The 20,764-nt window shown below is 34.6% G+C and overlaps 2 protein-coding genes across 6 annotated transcripts in view; both read right to left on the bottom strand.

Annotated features, from left to right (window-relative positions):
* The window catches only part of Tbc1d8-9 (TBC1 domain family member 8/9), a 36,613-nt gene extending 23,757 nt beyond the window's left edge, over positions 1–12,856 (bottom strand). For all 5 annotated transcript variants that reach the window (XM_087351078.1, XM_087351080.1, XM_087351081.1 and 2 more), the window contains exons 1-12: positions 12,660–12,856; positions 12,332–12,498; positions 11,681–11,854; positions 9,886–9,982; positions 8,286–8,472; positions 7,207–7,283; positions 6,030–6,086; positions 5,735–5,939; positions 4,415–4,623; positions 3,638–3,732; positions 2,306–2,524; positions 1,142–1,345 (exon numbers count right to left, since the gene is read on the bottom strand). In XM_087351078.1, coding sequence (XP_087207204.1) covers positions 1,142–1,345; positions 2,306–2,524; positions 3,638–3,732; positions 4,415–4,623; positions 5,735–5,939; positions 6,030–6,086; positions 7,207–7,283; positions 8,286–8,472; positions 9,886–9,982; positions 11,681–11,854; positions 12,332–12,498; positions 12,660–12,703 — 1,735 coding nt within the window. In that variant the 5' untranslated portion in view covers positions 12,704–12,856. The remainder of the gene's footprint in view (positions 1–1,141; positions 1,346–2,305; positions 2,525–3,637; positions 3,733–4,414; positions 4,624–5,734; positions 5,940–6,029; positions 6,087–7,206; positions 7,284–8,285; positions 8,473–9,885; positions 9,983–11,680; positions 11,855–12,331; positions 12,499–12,659) is intronic.
* A 177-nt stretch (positions 12,857–13,033) lies between these two features.
* On the bottom strand, positions 13,034–19,403 carry LOC110827850 (4-vinylanisole receptor). Its single transcript, XM_087351088.1, has 5 exons — positions 17,957–19,403; positions 16,761–16,860; positions 16,065–16,169; positions 15,629–15,784; positions 13,034–13,996 (listed from the first exon to the last, which is right to left on the bottom strand). Exons 1-5 carry the CDS (start codon positions 19,024–19,026, stop codon positions 13,940–13,942), a joined length of 1,488 nt encoding a protein of 495 aa, XP_087207214.1. The 5' UTR covers positions 19,027–19,403; the 3' UTR covers positions 13,034–13,939.
* Positions 19,404–20,764: the final 1,361 nt, after the last annotated feature.

Raw genomic sequence — 20,764 nt, 5'->3', positions numbered from 1 at the left:
GGGAATATTATTACCATGTTTCTTTTCAGTTCCAAACAAAGAATTTTTTAATCATTTCTCTAATAATATTTTGGGAATCAAACTTAAACACACGGATAATTCATATTATGAGACAATATATAAACAACCCATGTATATGCACTTATTATTATGTACTATGTATGCATTCTGACATTTAGAATGTCATCCTTAGACATACATATATTTTTAAAACAATGTATGGTACTGAAACCTGCAAGTACTCATAACATAAGAAAACAAACAAGCTGTAAAAGGAAATCGGAGGGTTTGACAAGAAGCAAGTCATAAACAAATACATTTAACTTTATATTGGTAAAGGATTATATTAATATACCTAAGAATGATACTAAGTAAATTTATTTATTTATTTATAGTTCATTTAACAACACTTTTTCAGTATCTAAAACTATATAGCGTCAAATGAGAGGAAGATAATGAAAAATAAATTGGAAAGAATGTGGAAGGAAGTGGTTGTGACCCAATTTAAGTTACTATCCTGGCATTTGCCTGGAGGGACCGAGGAAAACCACCAAAACCCGTCAGGATAGCTGGTATCCAGGCCCAGATTTAAACCTTGGACCTCCCAAATAAGAAGCAGGAGTGTTAACCACTTGACCACGATGTTTGGTCTATATTGAGTAAATGTTGAAATGTGTAGCACATAATAAATAATAAACATAAAGTTTATAGGTTATTTATTACTTCAGTTCATTTTGGTGCATCAAAAATCAATGTGGTATGCTCGCAAAAGAATGTATTAAATTAGCAATGAGAACACCTTACTACTACCTTCCAGCAATATGTAACAATGTGTAACAATGGTAATAATAACAGTATTAAAATCAATTGTGCTTATGTGGCTATGCTATATGATATAAGGAAAATTTTAACATATAAGTTCTGTCATGTGTATAAAGTGCTTTCATTAATGATAACAAAAGACTGTGGATTATGAATCAGGTAGAAATCTGTCTTCCAAGAGCTGAAAACAGCAGTGTGTGTGCAAAAAATTTAAGAATTTAAGGAAACGTTACCTTTATAAAACTTCTTTATATATTACTAGACTGTTTTAGTGCAACTTTACTTATTTCTCCCTCTTGGAATATGGCATATTTATTACCTATCTGAGGATTCCTCCAGGCATAAGCTGATAGTACCCTTCGCAACGCACTGATTCCAATATCACATTGGAAGGCTGGATGTTCTGGAAGTGAGCGATGCAGATCTCTTTCTATCTCATCATTGGCTGTTGAGGTCTTACCAAGAGCATGATCCACCAGTGTTCGGTACAAACCTGTATTTGTTGCCATTTCATTTATGGCTCCTAAAAACAAAGCTCAGATGATAATTTTTCTCATTTTTATACAACCAGTTGATATTAGGGATGTAACATACTTAAATAATAAAATAAGCTACTAAGCATTAAATAGACCTGCAAAGAATGTGTATTATTTCACATTAGTATAATATCAGACATAAAATTGTAAAATAAACCTTGAATAAACAAAATGGTTAAAAATATGAATATCATCTCCTGCAGACATCAAATACAGTAATTTTGCAAATGTAACAAATATAATTAAGCTGCTTTATTCATGCCAAATATCATAAGCAATGTCTAACTGGGGTCTTCATACTATTCACTGAATTAAACTGGTATTTACTCCCAAATAAACTATTTTGTCTACTAGAAACTTTTCTCCACATAATCATACACATAATATTCAAATTTCAATGGCCAACACTTAAAATGTTGCAGCTATCAAAAAAAACTGTACAAGAAATACATTAGGCAAATATTTGACTCTCTGGACTTTACCTAGGCTTAAACACATTTTAATTACCCTACATAGTTTCATCACTTTACAAAATTCAACGATAATTTTATACAATCAATGTCTCATAACTGAACCATACAGGCTTTTTGGAGGTCTATACGTATGTGATATACTGTTCTACAGTGCTGCCATTTCCTCTAAAAAACATGACAAATGCAGAACATCAGATCAATATGTATTTTAAATAAAAATTAAAAAGAGATCAAACATCTATATAAAACTTGTGACAGATATCTGGATAAATGTTTCTGAAGATAAATGCGCTTAAAATCTGAAACAAAACCATTTCAAATACCAAATACATCTGATATGATGATCATAAAAAGATACTATGTAAATGTCACACATGAATCTTTGTTGTCTGTTTCTAATAATATGAATTGCTTAGACAACACATTACAATAAAATCACACCTAGTGACAGACAATATAAAATAATGGTTGTACCTGAGAAAGACATCCATACTTCTCTTCGTAATCGATCAGGTACACCCTGAAGAACAAGCTTGGAAATTTCAGTTGTTCGGTACATGGAAATGCCACGACCATACTCAACAAAATGTAGCTCCCATAGCTTCTCTTTCACCTCTTGTTTCGAAATTGCTTCTGGGGAGATATCCGGCTTGAACAGGGTCATCAGCGGAGGTTGCGGTGACCATGAAGACTCTAACAAGAGTCAAGAAACTGAACATAAATTCTATCACTTCATGCTTGAACTAATACTACATCATGAAGGTCCAATATTATATTAGCACCAAATCTACAACGCCCAATTCATCTGTAGTCTGGGCAATGCAGAGCTGATGGACTTCTTGCACAGCAAAGGAGCCATTGCTGAGATATCAATTACAAACAATTAACTAATAAAATGACCATCCAGTATTTCAATACACATTTTATGTTAAGTTGATTGATACTAATGTAGAACATTGATATCATGAATAAAATTCACTGTAAACCAAGTATAACTTTAAACAGGTTATTTCAATTATACTTTTAATTTAAATTCAAAACATAACCATTATAGTAGCAATATAAATAAATTATTTAAAGTGGGTTCATAACATATAACAGAACTTCCATTAATTCAGGTTCCTGAAAGACTCGGCTTCAGATTAGAAACACTATAAAAGTACAGAGAACACTTAAGAGGTACATTTGGAAGAAGGAATTACATGCGACATGCATAAACAAAACTGACATAAATCTTATTCGCTTTGAGATAGTTCATGGAAGTTAAGCTCTTCATTAAACTGAACAGTTATGACTAGATGAATTCTTCCCTCATAATAAACAAACACTAAATTTGCATACAAATATTCACTGTTAGTTCATACTTATTCAAACTGTCACAAAGTCAAAACCAAATACTGAATGATTAAACAATTAATACTACTGTTAACCACACTAAAAGAAAATTTAAGAAGTGTAACTTCTGTCAAAAATGTCTAATTTAAACAAAAATTAAAATGGCTCAACACTTTTATTTTTGTAAATTCTCAAATATCAAATATCATCAGAATGGTTTATTCATTTTTGAATTGTTTAATGTGTATGGGCGGAGAGATAAAAGGAAGTTAACAGATGCTTCACAAGGTTGCCAACACAACTAAAAGCAAGTACACACTTATCTCTTGATTAAAAGCAAGTTCATTTTCTGTAGTTAATCATTTTATGTATTATGTGGAAATCTTTGTTAAGCAGGGGGTAACTGTAAGCACTCTGACGAAATTTTAACCTGTATTAATGTGGTACACATACACATCAAGATAGTAGTACCTGTCTTAACTTCTTCATAGTGATTGAAGATATTGATTCTGCTGGAGCTGCTGTGGTTGCTTGTGCTGTCTCCATTGCTTCCTGGGGCAGAGGGTCTTTACACACAGAAAAGGACAGACATCTTAGTTTACCTTGAAGTATTCTGTATGTCAGAGTTCATAAAAATAAATAAGCTTACAACATTCTGCAATTTCACCAATTTCACCAATTTAACCATTCACAAAAAATGCAAATTATATCCACTAGAGCAGCATTTCTCAACCTATGGTACGTGTACCACTGGTGGTACACGAGCTAATTTTGAGCAGTATGTGAACTAAGTAAGAAATTCAAAAGATAATATTAACATAAATAAGTTTTCCCTGAACGCATTTGGTTAGTGGTACATTTAATGTGTTAAATTAGAATTAGTGGTACGCCAGCAAAAAAGGGTGAGAACTCCTGCACTAGAGTATTCATCTCTCATGGAACTATTCCATGAAACATTTTTTTTGATGTGATGTATGTTTAACATGATGCAACAAAATTTTATTTCAATCTTCAAGGTTCTACCAATCTCAAGGCCATTAGCATTCAAGTTCACATGTTATCATTACCTTTCAGCAAAATGGTGAGTAATAAATAGGTCACCAAAATGATCTCACTGTATGGACTCTTTGTACTACAATACAGCAAAGGTTTAAATGTATTAATATTCATAGTTCATGTTTCATTATTTATCTGAAGTATTTTACAGATAACTAACTTTACAATACAGAGAACAATATGATCACTTACGGAGAGAGAACCCTTGTTCTGGCCAGCAATTCCGATATCTTCTGTACAACAAAATCACGATCTTGTATTTGAGCAAACAGAAAACTTGTTCGGCCACATGTTGTTATAAGAACTGATTTATCAACAGCTGTGTTTGATGCTTGGTTCTCTGCTTTCTCAACAAGACAAATATCACGCAGAGGAATTACTACACTTACCAAGTTCTTCACCTGTAAATAATAAGAGTTAAAGGACATCGGCATTTCATACATGTAGTATATATATATATATATATATATATATATATAGAAAATTAACACTAATTCCATTTAAAGATTTGCAATAATAATAAAGATGCCAAGCAAACAATTGCTTACACATTTATACAAAACATACTTACATACTATTACCCTGAAATGCACATTCAAAATCTGAAAAACAATGCATTTGAACTGAAGAATATGTAGAATGAGGTACATTGAGAACATTTATGGACTGACCACCCCCCCCCCCCCCACACACACACACACACACGGTACCCTACAAAGTGGTTCAGCTCTCTTGTGATTTGATTCATACAGCAAGTCCAGCCATTACATCATTGCTGGAAGCATATGTGGAAGTCTGCAAATGCAGCCTGTGATTCTTCATGATGATGATGATGGCATCAAAAATTTCTTTCCATTGAATACTAAATTGAGTTTTAGAAATAGAATAAGTGTAAGTGATAGTGAGGATGGAAACAACATGCATGTGGTCTCTGACCAGAAATCCCAGTACAGACAATGCAGAGTCAACAGGACCAATGCCATGCCTTCAACAGAAGTCATACCACTGCTGAACTCTAAAAATTACCCAAATATCTGAGTTCTACCTACTGTGTCGCATGTTTCCAAGCCTAGTCTGAAAAATGACTTGATAGACACATGTTGTTTTTAAAGATTATAATTCTTATAACATAAACTGCAGATTACACTACAAACAATATGTACTGTATTGCATTATTACAACTTATTCCACATCCTACTGTCATCGGAATAATTTATGGATCCATGGAATGTAAAAAATATTTATGTATGTACAACCTTATTCAAGAAGTGTAACTTCTGAATTATGAATTATGCATCAGAAGGTTTTAAAATTACTGAAAAATGATGCAGAAAATTCTACTCTACCATTTACCAAAGGAACACTGAACTACCTACAGTAGTGCTACATTGTAGCCAAACCTACCATATTTTATGAAATTTTGTACACGAATTATTTGATTCAGAATTTACTATTATTAGCTATTAACACAATACTAACAAAACACAAATTATTACACATGATGACATTTACCCGGCTTTCAAAGCAGAGATAGTTCTGTGATAAAAACATCCGACCCCAAACATGACGTTTATTGTATGGTGTCCAGAGTGTTGCATCCGTACTGCCATCTAGTTTCTCTGCAGCTGGCAGACGAAACAATAAACGGTAAGCCTCCGAATGAGCCCGAGCATCAAGATCACGCTTGAGGAAGGAGGGTTTCTTGGGCACATTCTTACTGTAATAAAAATGTAAATACTAACAAATCTAAACAAATCAAGAGAGCTAAACATGTAAAGGTATTCTAAGGAATACAATGCATTTTTACCTGAGCTTGCTAAGTAGATCTCTGTCTTCATTGAAGCCACCCTTTTCATCAATAAGTCTGAAAGAAAGTAAAAAATGAAGATTTCTGTCTTCTGGGTTGTTGTGCCATGTAGTATGGTAGATGTTTACCAACATTTAGTTCATACTTATTTAAACTGTCATGAAGTCAAAACCAAATACTGAATGATTAAACAATTAATACTACTGTTAACCACACTAAAAGAAAATTTAAGAAGTGTAACTTCTGTCAAAAATGTCTAATTTAAACAAAAATTAAAAAGGCTCAACACTTTTATTACCAACATCTACCATACTACATGGAGCAACAACCCAGAAGACAGAAATCTTCATACTCACCACTGTGAAAACCTCAAATCATACAAAGTAGAAAATGTTATCAGTGTAAGTTACTGTAACTTATATATAAAAATAAATACAAATGTAGTTATGTGCGTGCGCACGCACGCGCACACACACACACACAAGACAAACTCCCAATAGTGTAAAAACATACAACACGTTAAAAGGTATAAAGATTATTTTACATCCAGCAAGAATTCTTCCTACATGCCACTCCCCTGTATGTCTCCACTAATGTCTAAAGTGCCCAAGAAGCTTGGAGCTAAAGCCATCATACTTTATTTCATGTTTAGTCTTACTTTAAAGTATTTTTATATTTATGACCTATTCAAGATAAGTCTGCAGATACTTAGTACCTATAGCTCACTATTTGTTGTCACAAATAAAATCATGAATACAGATTCACACACAGCAGCCATGTAATAAAAATATGACTGCAAAAATTTGCCTCTTGAATAAAATTGCTGGACTCCAGGGAGAGTCTAACAAATTTCTAAATATATTTAGATAAAATCTAGTATTGTATATCACATGTCAATGAAGTACTCCTCAATAAAATAAATTAAATCACTCATCATAAAAAATTCAAATAAAGAAAAACCTAAACAAAAACAGAAAGGCAACACTACAATATTAGGGCAATAGTGTACGGCTAAAAATAATCTCCATATGATCTAAATGACTAAACACCTAATACTGATCCAAAATTCGACCATGTTCAGTTCTGTGTGTGAGTTATAGACGACGCATGAGTTTATTTTTCTGTACACCACATAAAATAAAACAGCATGTTACTCTATTATATAAAATTTACTTACTGTTTCATTGCCAAATTTGTTAATTGTTCCATAAGCATAAATGTCTCTGATTTGTGGAGAAACATGGAGAAATGATGCTGGAAGAGAAATACATGTGTCAAATTATGCTAGTAAATTTATGTCAAATACGGAAAAACTACAGTTCATAGGCTAAATGTATTTCCAAAAATGTTTTATCAATCTGAAAAACTATGACCTTATATTATCAAAATGAAAACTATTGCAAATCTTTAACTGTTTTATTTCTCTGAAATACTGGGAACTTAAATTGTATGTCATATGCTAATTTCAGACTACAAATCATTGACTGATACTAGGATAACAAAATTTACAATCAAAACAACAAATAAATACAGCTAGAATCTATCCTGGTTCAGGCCAATACAATTCGCATTACAAGCAACAAAATCTGCCCAAAATTAAGACAAGCCTCTTTCTTCCAATAACTGTGAAGTTGTATAAAAAAGTAAAGATTTATAAAACTGTTTGTTGAATAAAATAATTGTTTACAATCTTAGTTCTTTTCATTCTTGAGCCTCTGAATTGAGGATCAATTAATATTCAAATAATTATGGCATTTCATCAAAGTGTTTTAATTCACCTTCAATTTATGCCACAGTCTTCAAAATCTTTTCAAATAGATTTCTCATCTGAAATTATCATGTTTCTAGTAGACCTACAATTGATCAATCCAGACGGAATAAAATTTTATCCGACATTTGTTACTTGGAAAACTTCAGGTACAAAAATAAACTGGCCTATATAGACACACTGTAAACAGTTTTCAAACATTAGTTACTTGTAAACCTTTTTAGAAATACATAAAGCAGAGGGACACAACACATACAGTTTAAAAACTGAAAATTAAAATAAACTTTACATACCTTAAAATATTACATAAATTATTAGTCACTTCATAAAACCTGTTAACTCCATTGATATTACCCTCCTACCACTAAGAAAGTGGCTTCTTAATTTGTACTCAAATTCTGATCCTGGACAACCTTAATTAGCACATTTCCATAAATTCCTTCACAAACAGAAAAGCATAAGATATGTATGCAAAATTCAATGCAAACCTCTCTTTCTCTTGTTGCAATACGAATGGAATCTGGAAAAAGCAAGCTGCTTGTCTTATCCAGCTCAGTAATATCAGTCCAGCGAATCACCAACTTAGTTTCACGACCAAGGATATAAGCATAGAAACACAAGTGGTTCACTGATAAGTAAAGCCAACCTTGACGGGGCACCCGCCGTTTCCAGTAGCTGGAGAAAAACATAAATAAATTATTCTGTGGATTCAAAAGCAGAAATTATGTTCATATGAGAATAAATGACTGGATTTATCCCTTATCTGGAGAAAAAATAGTATGCTTTTATCCAGTACCTATACAAGAAAATTATAAAGTTAATTCTGCACCTAAGCACAGACAGAGGTACTGGTTCACAAACTAATGACCACCATAAGATGAAAGTGCTCTCCACTTCACCTCCCATCCTGAAGTGCACAATGGACAAGCATTTGATTGGCCCTAAGGCCAAGACAGACATGGTAATAAAAACCTCAATACAGTCCCTACCATCTGAATGCTAGTCAATCATATGTACAGCAGTGGTTCTCAAACACGTTTGTTGTACATTAAATTATTCTGGAGGTTCAGCAAAAGAAATACATACAGTAATGAAACACTTCCTGTGCATCTCAGTGTTACTTGGTGGAGATTATTTTTTTTTTGTCATAATGATGTTCTATTTGTTTTGGAAAGATATTACTTCCTATGGTCTATTCCATATACAGAGTTGAGATGTATAAATATGTATTGCTTATAATAAAGCCTTACAGAAGTAAAATACTTCATGAAGCTACATAAATATTTAGTGGGTATCAGCCATATTAAATAGTGTGTGGAAGAAGAGAAAGGGACACACAAGAAAGAATGTAGATTACAGAAGGCTGCAGACATTCAGCTCGATTCTTAAGAATGAGGTTTGTGGAATGTTGGAATCACTGTTCTATAGCCAATTCACCTTTAACAACAATATCACAAAAACACATCTAAAATAAAACCTCAGTCTAATCCACACTACCACAGGACTTATACCACACAGTTCCCTCATCTCTTCAACAATGCAAGCTTGAAGCTGGTCTCTTGAAGCACAATACAATGACAATGTCTCAAGAAAAAGTCATAGAACTGTCAAATAAGTAATACATTTTCCTGCAAAAAACCCTTAAACTCTAATACTGCAAGACTACTGTATGCAATGGATTGACTGGTCATTACTTATATAATTTATTTCTGTATGATACATATTTATTTTGCAGAAAAAGTATAAAAAATATGTCTTGAGATAATAATTCATTCAAAATATTTGTTAAAATCTTATTGAGAAATTTTGATCATATGAGAAGTATCAGACTTGATTCTTACAAAAGTGAAATCTAAAGTCATTTGCTTAAGGTTCATACTTTCCTTCAAATGCTTCAGTTTCTATAGCAAATAAAGTAATAACTATAAATCAATAATTATAATATTAATAGCCAAGTTTAATGATTCATTTCTGTGTATAATTTTCAGTAGCAGAGATTCCACATGTGTTCAATTTGTCAGATATAATATCAAAGTTTTGCACCAATACACATAATTTGATACTACTGACTAGTCATTAGATACATACCTACAAGAATAATAGCTGACAAGCTTTTCTTCTGGTGGCATGTTGAACAGACGGTGAAATTTAAAGGATACTGTCTTGAATGACTGTGTCTCTTCGTCTAAATAAGAAATATATTAATTACAAACTTCATTATAATACAAAATGTCCCAAAAAGATATATACACACAAGATCAATGTTCTGTATTAAAATCACTATAATCATTATAATTATACATCCTTTTAGGGCACCTGCAAATAAAAATGTAGAAATTATTTATTTTTGTTTGTTTGTATCCACATTTTAGTTTTCTTATTGTGCCTGTGGAGACTGGCTATATATGGCTAATGGTCATTTTTTTAATTGGAAGGAGTTACAAATGGAGTGGTCACATGTTTCTCAAAAATACTACTAACATCAGGATTCAGTGTCTAAAGAAAACCATGAAAACTCAATATCAACAACCTAAATACCAAATACACATTAAATCTGTTCGGTAGTTTCAGAGGTAAAAAATGCCCAAACAGCAATCCAAATTATTAATTACATTAAAAAAGGTTATCCACTCTTCAAAGGCAGAGTTTTATTTTTTTTTATTATTAGTGTTCTGACTGATGACAGGTCCATATATTATGAACAGGATCCTTCCACCCTCTTCAGGTTGTCAGGGACCTGCTCATACATATATATATACATTCTTGGCAGATGATCAGAAGTGGTTTGCCATTGCCTTCTTCAGTGTGTGTGAGTGGAGTAATTGTTTGGATGCCACGGAGAAACTTGGGAAGCCCCCGGAGGAAAACTCTGTGATGCCTAGACCACGGCCTTGCCCAACACAAGTTATAAATCTGAGCACCACCGGGAATTGAACCCGGGACCCCATGATTACAAGGCTAGTGTTCTGACCGCTAGACCACCGTGGCAGCCCAAAAGGCAGAGTTATCATTTGCTATAATATACCCATGAAAAGTAGATTTTAACTTACCACGGATATGTAAATAAATCAAAATTGCATTAGGCCGGGCGCAAACGGAGCCACTAGTGGCTAAACACAACCACTTGTGGCTAAACACGACCACTAGCGGGATAAACAGTGGTCGGAGGCAGCCACAAGTAGCGAGACACGGCCACTACCGCAGCGAGTGGCCCAGTAGGGCCACTACGAACGCCGTGTCTGCGCTGTCTATTAAAACTCCATACAAAATACAGTCTGCAGCTTGTGGCGGCCACAAGTGGCTGTGGCTCCATTTGCGCCCGGCCTTAAATAAGATATTCTGTATTTTGCTTCCTAAATGTGAGAATAATAAACAAGTTTGCCTGCTTAAAACACTATAAATCAAATATAAATTGATAATATGCTACAATCATCTAAAATGTACACACACAGACAAATGGTAACTTGAATGACAATGTTTTCACATGTAAGTATCGTTAAGGTTCATGCAGATAACTCCAGCTATAAAAAATTCTTTATTTACATATAAATATGTTAAAATCACATGCAAATAAGCTCTTAAAAGCTAAACAAGGAACAATTTAATTTTATACGTAGAGAGAAACTGTGGTACCAAATTATCATACTGTACTGCATGGGAGTTCTTCATATACAGCAAAATATAATGTGTGATTTATGCCAACATTTTCCATTTAAATGGATGGCCTTGTTATAGAAAAAGTTATAAGATGCAGATTTAAATACAGACTACAGCACAAACAGACCATACCATCAAGGCTTGTGAAGTGTATACAGAAGAAGCTGAAATTAAGTACCTAACACAGTAAAGATATACAAGTACTGAAATATGAAGCATGACATACCGTCTGCTCCTTGGTTATCAGGTACAGTATTAGCAATCACTGACTGGATCTTGCAGCACACAAATTCTGTGACATCTTCCTCATTATCAAATGAATTCAGAGTGTCTGACAGATTTCTCTGCAGCCATTCCCAGTCTTTCTCTATCTCAGTGAATGTTAGTGAACAAGCAATTACTAAACATGAAAAAGATAACAGTATATTCAATAACAAATAAATCACTTAATTCAGTTGTATCACTAATCAGTAATTAATAGCAGGTTGAAGTAGTACAAGACTTCCCACCTATGCTTCCATACCAGAAAACAACCAACAATATAATGTAACATTGCACCTCATCTCACAACAGAACACATGCTTCCTTTCCTTCCTCACCTCAAGCTACTACTACTTTCTGATGTCACGATGTAACATAACGTAGATAAGCCTGTATTCAAATCTGTGTTGTTCTGCAGAAAAGGGAACTCTGTTGGAAGCAGGATTGTGGAATAGGATACCTAACATCACTTCTATAAGAAAGTAAAGTTAATTTGTCCATAAAAAAGTACTACTATATTGAGGCATAATAAAACAATAAACACTTCTGAAACTGAATAAACTAAATACAAGTAACAGCAACATCAGAGATGTGAGGATGTGATTTCTTAACTCACAATAGTAAACTTCTGATGATGGGGTCTGATGTAAGATTCTAAATGGGGGTGGTTTTGTATCAAACACACTGTCCAATGTACCAACAAGAATGGATGACAGGCCCTTTGTTTTCCCATGGCCTTTTCGCCTCTGAAGCACAAAGTAAAGGTTAGCCTGTTCTGTCACCCTGAAAGAAGTAAAGCAAGAAAAGTCGTAGTATTTTAACTCATGACCACGTACTGGTCATTTTACGGTATTCTTACAAAGCACTTAAATGTTATACATATAAGCATCAGACATGTCACAAAAATACAAGAATGTAAGCAAAAGTATTTGAATCTTACACACCACAGTGCATTTGCTAACAGGACCTCTTGAGGTTTAACCCACATTTCTTAAAATGGGATAACAAAACGAAACACTGGATTAAAAAATAAAACTACCAAGGAACCATTGTCAGTCTACGTATTAATTCGATGTTATGTGTCACATAAAGATAGTAAAGAATATTCACAATTAGTCACATTGATAAAACTTGATTAATATGTTTCACAGATATACCCAACTTAAAATCAGTAACTTAATGTCGAATGTAAGCAACGAATTTGGCCAATTACGGCATGTGCTGTTACCTATCAGCATTCGTTATAAAACTACTATTAGAACGACCCGGCGACCAGTCGGTAACAACGTCAACTACTACCCAGCAATTAACCATCATCATAGTAGCCACTGTAGGAATCTGAAATCTCAGCTTTACAAACTTCGTCCGTGATAATGCTAAGTAACATCCACTTTTAAAAACACATACATGTGTCTTGGTTAAAACCAGTATCATTTCACTCTTTTACATCAGGAAATTTTCCCAGCAGTTCCTCTTAAAAGTGTAAACATTTAAACTAAAACAATTAGTCAATCAATCCAGCATTCCCTTTCTGAACTATATCACAGGTAAGAAACTTTAGTATTCATAAGCATCTGGAACAGCTGATGTTCTGCAAACTTTAAAGAATAATGTTTCCATTACAGATATGTATATTCAACCTCACAACTCTAATTTACAACTTGTCATGTAAAACACTTTTTCACTTTTTTTACTGTAATTTATTATTAATGATGTGTAACATGCAATCATGCTCAAGTTCCCATATATTATTCACTTTTTCATGAAAAAATTAAGTAACCCAGATAATATTAATTCACGAAACTAGAATACATGTACAATGTTTAAAGATTTCCAAGTAATCTGATGATCTGAAATAACTCTGCAACAAACCAATATAAAACATTTGCTGAAACACAGATTTATAATACTGAAAAACGATATTAGTACAGGATGTAGTTTCTAAATAAAAATTTCAAACTTTTAAATACAATCTTCAAAGTTGCCACAATGAAATAAACCCAAAATATACATTAAATTCTATTTAAATGTATAAATGATGTATGATAATGTAGAAGTCAGCCACAGTTATTAATAATGTTGAAATTCAACACAAGAAATTAATTTACTGGTGAAAAAACTGAAAATCTATTAAAGCAAACTTTCAAAACATAAAGTATCACCGTGAAAGTTTCATAAACTGATCACAAATATGCATGGTTGTAATTTAGACCACTGATAAAACTCAAGGTTCCTTCATCTTCCTGAGAACAGCGTAGTAGGAGTATGCCCGCCGGAGAATCTGGAACACCCAACAAAACTGATAAATATGCAACTACTCATGTTTTATGTACAATAGTGTTTCACGATAAAATAATTATTACAACTTTAGCTGTAAAACACATATTATAAACCCATACTCAACTTTATCCAGTAGTATTTATTTTTTTAAGTAGGCTTAAAGTTTTTTCTTTTCATGTCCAGTACACACATTCAGCTTGGTGTGAATTGGTGGTTAGCGGGATTCACGACCCATCAGTACATGGGTTCGACCGGGACCGCGACATTTAACGCTCCTGCTGTGACCCCCTTTTTTTGCGAGATGATGATGAAAGTGGAGTAATTGTTGGGATGCCACGGAGAAACCGGGGAAACCCCGGAGGAAAACTCCGTGATGCCTAGACCACGGCCTTGCCCAACACAAGTTGTAAATCTGAGCACCGCCGGGAATCGAACCCGGGACCCCAGTATTACAAGCCCAGCGTTTTTGACTCATCTCATTGTAGGCATGAAACAAATTAATGTTAAGAATATAGGTCAATGGCATAAATATTACTCAAGAATGTCTTCGTGGTTATATTATGCTTTTTGTGTAACAGCAGTATGGGTCTTTCACCAGGTAAAAGCTGTCTGGTTAGCATCATAAACTGTACCTAGAAATCGAGCTTTGTTCACTGACTATGACTAGTTTATTTTGTTGGTGAGAATGTGTAAAAAAAAACCTGATGTAGATGCGAGAATATTAAAATGGATCCTGTTGAAATAGGTCACGACAGTGTGGTTAAATTTAGAGACCAGTGGCAGGCTCTTCTATAAGTTAATGAACATTTGGTTTCAATAAATGGCAGGAAAGTGACTATTAGCTTCTTAAGAAGGACTGTGTTCTCCATGGAACTAGTTACTTACTTAGTCAGTGGGTTAACATATTAGTTAGTCAGTTAATTTATTCCTGAAACCAAAAATTAATGTGTTTACCAGTTAGGCCTAGGTCACTGTGCAGTAACGTCTGCAGGACGGAAAACTGCCTATTCACTTTGTAGCAAAAGAGATTAAGTGAATTAGGTATTGTTACTGCGACCTAATTTTAACCTTTTCTTTAGAGCAATAAACCATTTCTGCGACCATGATCTTCTTTACTGAAAAGGGAACGCATCTGAGACGCAGTGAGCAGAGCTAAATATTTATGGTTTTTAATAGTTAGTTTTAAACGGGGAACATTATTCGCTGTTAAATATATGGATTTGTTTTTTGTGTGTGTTTTATTTTCACTTGGTGTCTTATTTTACAGTCTACTGAACTCGTGTAAAAAGCCAGATTAAATTCAACGGCAAATCTGTTCCTTCTCACATTCTTTATACAGTTCTCAGTAATATGAATCTAAAACAGTTTATAGGCAAAACATTGCTCTAAACAGGCCGTTAGAGAAGAATAATATTAAAATGTTCTTCCCTCGTACGTAATTTCAATGTTTTCTCCGAGATCCACGCCCATTTAAATATGTGCTCTGTAACCGCAAGCAAAAGCCAGACTGACTTTTGTATAATAGGTGTTGTTTAGCAGATAAATGGAAGCACTGCAACCAAGGCAAGATATTCTATTTTATGCATTATTTCGTAATGTTTCTGAATTGCATGCATATAATTATCAAACATACATGGTCAAACTTCTCGATATTGATGTCAAAGAAAGATCCAGCAGAGAACTTTGCAGGGTCTTGAGCTCGTTTAATTACCATAAGAAGGAGGCGTTTGAACATGGTAGACTGACCATACCAGTTACAATCGTAAGCCGCAGTTTTGACTCTCAGACTCTAAACAAAATATTCTGAGATTAGTTTCACAGTTTTGAGGATATCAAAATTATTGATACAATATAAGTTTTTAACAACAATCGAAGAAATCAATCTTCGTTTTGGTAAAATGAATTTTTCTAGGGCTATCAGCCGTGTCTGGTGGTTGAAAGGTTGGTAGCCCGAGTAGAACTCGTTGTGCGCAGTCGCCTTGAAAGATTCAGATAATTCATCCTTTCGGCACATAAATATTATGAATGTATAATAGCATCTTTTATATGCTAATTTTTAAGTCTGTTACCTGTTGAATCAATCTCTCTCCGAGCCAGCATAACAAGAGAGACTGACTTAATACGCCAATGATACTCATAAAATGCTTGAGGATGGCGAACCCTGTTCCAGCTGTCTGTACAAGTCAACGCAAAACAAAGTCAACAGTATTACATAGTTATATATATTCTTTGTAAATTGAAGATTGTTAACATAGAATGCTTATGATCTATTTGCATACACAATTTAAAATTGTTAATTACTTATCGCCACCATATAAAAAGCTAGTTTCAGGTAGCCACTCTGTCGTTTTTTTACAGAATGCCTGTACAAAGCATTACCGTAGAAACAGTTGCATTCACTTGAAGATCTATTACCATATAAAATGTCAGGATCCTATAGTAAGTGGCGCTAGTGTTGTACCCACCTTGTAAGTTCGCATGGACACAATCGTTATTGTTGTTGTTGGACAGTTAAAAATACATCTGTCAAGTTTCATGATACAAAGGTTATAGGTTTATTTCATCAGTTACGATTGAACTTAGGATTTATTGAAGACCAGACTAGTATACTAACAGCATCCTGGCTGTTAATAGTGGTCAAGAATAATACACTGTGTGTCCATTTCTTACTTTGTTATGTATGTCTTTACGAGCATAATTATCAAGCATAATTAACAAATTAACACGAGCATACTGTACCGCGGCGCGTAAAGGAGTCCACTTACCGTTGCTAATTGGAACACCTCGGCCACTAGAAGCAGCTGGTGAATTAGAAGTGCGAAAGCAATCCAAGGGCTTACAATATGATTCAAATGACGCGTGAAGCTGTAAATGAAAACAGAAGCTGGAATTCATTTCCTAAAATGAATTTCATAAAGGGATAACAAAGGGCTAGGTAACGTAAAAGAGAATCGGATATACTTGTTGGAAATAATTCATGTATGGTAAAAGGAAAAGCAAATATGTAAAATGACAGGGAATGAATAGATCAAAAATAAAATTTCGGTATCATAATGATGCAGATTGTAAAAAAGAAGTGCACACTCCTTTGTGTCTTCAAAAAACAGGCCCTGGGAAACTTCTGCGATAACGACACTGAGGGAAGATCACCTAGGAATGTATCCAATACTTATAGAATCTAGAACGTCATAATGAAAGGAGTAATAAAACGTTCAAAGTCGGTCCATGAATACTCTAATAACTACGAACAAAGCACTTTTGTGATTAGAATAATTAAAAGCTAAAAGAATGCGGTATAAATTTGAAATTACAAATATGAAAATAATAAATAAAACTGTTGTAGTTAACTGCTTACCACGGACGAGGAGGTGCTACTCAAATATTCTACATTACTTTAAAAACAGGATGGGACGGACGGATTTGGGTGATTTCTGTATGTTTCCTACTAACCTCCTTTTGGAGAAAACAAGTTAGCTTGTTTCTAAAATATAACTTTTTGAAAATCTCTAGGCTGTTAGGCCTACAATACAACATGATGTAAACTTCAGTTGTTTTAAATAAAAATCTTCAAAACGTGATAATCTTCTAAACTTTTTTTGTATTTGCAGCTTTTTTCAATGATGCACCAAGTTTTTTGGACACCCCCTGGCTAATTATAGAAATAGAAAATAATTTCATTATTTTCGAGTCGTCTCTTCTAGAGGAACGTATTTTATTTTTACCATTTGTTCCTACGACCTTTGAACACCCTTTTGTTCAATTTTCGAAATGTAACAAAACAACAGCTTTCCTGCGGTTATCTCTCCAAAAGGACACTTTCTTTGTCAACAGTCTATTCTACGACGCGCCGTTTGGGAGAAACAGGGCGAGAAGGACGGAATTTGGCTATTTTGTCTGTAAGTATGGATAAACTACATGTGCTTACAAGTTACTAAAGTCTGCATAAATGAGAAAAACTTACTCGATTGCGTCTTGGTGTTGTTTAATACATTCCACAAGGAAATCTTCTATTCCAGAACATTCAGAATTAAATACTCCGTCTAAACAAAGCTGAAGATCATTTCCAACAGGGTAATTGTTAGGGTCAGTTACAGATGTTCTGGATTGTAATTGGTTATATTTAACAAAATCCTCATCAACAAGAGTTTCTTTTCCGCTATGACATTCAAGTGTTGCTGTGATCTGTTCAAGTTTGTCATCTTCATCTTTATTTGCAGACATCATTTCTCCCATACTTAAGAACGAAGACTCCACTACCTTGAATTTCGCTGTTGCATGAAGGACTAGGTTTAAAAACACGATATTAGAACTTGTGTTATATAACGAAGCAGCGAAATAGACAATAACCTGGACAATGTAAGTAACTGCATACATTGGCATTGTCGTTGTATCGTAAGGCACCCAGATGATGTACATTAAGTATGGCCATGGTTTATATTCAGATTGCTGTGGAATTGTATCTTCGTCAGTATTTTCACCTTCAGATAAGCTGTGTACTAGCAAATTTACAAGCGGGAAAACAGCCCACATCAGCGTTCCCACATTCACGGAAAGGAAGATGAACCATGACAATTTCATGCAACTGGACTGCGCCTCCTTAACAATCTTCTTGTGAGTTTCGCTGAGTGCAGAATTTGATATATCTGGCACTGGCGACGAATCAACTCTATCAAACAATTTCCATATCTGATCCCTTTTAATTTTCAAATATGCTCCCTCCCAGTAACACATTACGAAACCGGTTGTTAAGAATAGATTTTCCATCGTAACGTCGAGATCTCCCCAGTACTGGTACACACCGAGGATCTGCGCAGTCAACACCAGTGCATACAGCACGAAGACGCATGGAGTAAAGAGGTAATACAGGCCAGACTTGAAAGTACTGGCTGAAATAGTTTTGGTTGGAACCGTGAATGATAAGTGGAGCACCATGCGATTCAAACTCATTACTTTTAATTCATTAGGCGAGAGTTTGTCTTCCACACCCTTGGTTGTAGTCTGATTATCTAAATTGCCCATCTTAAAAGACATTCCGATCTCTGAAACATACGTGAATGATATTACCAATTTGAAACAGAGACTACTTGAAATAAGCACATTATTTAAAAATTATTCTACAGCAGTTGTGTGAAATACTTAGGGTATTAATGTTTTTTTTTCTCTCCATGAAACCATTTTACATAACATGAAAGAAAACTGGGTGGAGGCGTTCTTTACGAAGTATAGTGGTCAGTAAAGGAAGGAAATAAATACTGGTGTTTGAATGTAATTCTAAATGGTCTGAAAAAGGAAATGTTTTATCATTTATAGGATGGTAAAATTAATATACTTCCTTGCTTTTGTAGAATGTCTTCACTGAAAACAAGATGCAATATTATAAACTGGTTTTTGACTCAATCTTAACACGTTTATTGGTCTTGACAAACTAACTAAAGATTTTCCAAAATATATTGTATTTCAAATGCTGAGTTCGTGTCCAGCAAATGTATCTTCATAATAAATTCATAATACGTGTAGGTCTACGTCAGATGTACATAGGAATACCTTTCTAACTACAGCCGCAATTCAAGGAAACTCGAATGGCATGTGACCCGAGCGGTACGAGATAACGAGACGTAATTGCAGGTTTCAAGCCATTGGCCTATCGCACGATTAGAACTATGCAAATCACACGTCGTAGGTAATATCGAACGTGAGACTTCAGGTTCTCACGGCGGCGAGTACCAAGACGACTGCGAAAAATCCCAGTTATCTTAATGACACACTCACAAGGAAAAGACAAAATTTCATCACAGGATACTGACTTCTAAGAACCTGAAGATTAAAATATACAAAACAATAATTTTGCCTGTTGTTTTGTATGAGTGCGAAACATGGTCTCTCACTCTCAGGGAGGAACACAGAATGCAGGTGTTTGAGATAGAGTGTTGAGGAGGATATATGGGCCTAGGAGAGAAGACGATGGGGCATGGAGAAAACTGCATAATGATGAGCTTAAAAATTTGTACTCCTCCCCCAAAATTGTTAGGGTGATTAAGTCAAGAAGAATGAGATGGGCGGGGAATGTGGAATGCATGGATGGGGCGAGAGGTGTACACCGGGTATTGGTCGGGAAGCCGGAGGTGAAGAATTGCTGGGGATACCTAGATGTGGATGGGAGGATAATGTCAGGCGGGATCTATGGGAGATAGGAGTTGAAGGAGACTGAATTTTGTTGGCCCTTTGCAGGGACCGGTGGAGGGGCTTTTGCTAATTCAGTGATGAACCTTCGGGTTCCCTAAGCCAGCTAGTTAGTTGGATACTAACTCCTGTTTCATGGACCGCATGGACACAAACATATTTCCTTTTGTGTGATAAAAAAATATGGTCTTCATTTGTGGAACTAAGGAGCGTAAATTAGGGTCTTTTGACTTTTTCAACTACAGAAATCATAGGCGTCGAAAAGGACAATGATTATGAAAAGCGAATGACGTTTAAGAAATTGTCAGTGCGTATTTAAATACTTGTCTGCAGCGACTCAGTGAAATGGCGTAAAGCTTTAATCAATTTTTCTAACCATTCAACAGTGGCATTAATTAAGCTTTGTTCAATTGACAAGTCACTCAGCCACTCAAGAAATTTCCATTTTCTGGAACCTGAAGGTTCATTAACATTTTCACAAAAGCCTGCTACTGGTCCTTCACTTGAGCCAGATGAATCCACCCCATCCTATTTCTCTAAGATCCATTTTAATATTATACTCCCACCTACGTCTAATGGGTTCCTAGTG

The sequence above is a fragment of the Zootermopsis nevadensis genome, unplaced genomic scaffold, assembly GCF_977971745.1.
Source record: "Zootermopsis nevadensis isolate Lab colony 2312 unplaced genomic scaffold, Znev_1.0 Znev_ptg000018l, whole genome shotgun sequence".
Taxonomy (NCBI): domain Eukaryota; kingdom Metazoa; phylum Arthropoda; class Insecta; order Blattodea; family Termopsidae; genus Zootermopsis; species Zootermopsis nevadensis.
This window is presented reverse-complemented; position numbering and strand designations above follow the sequence as displayed.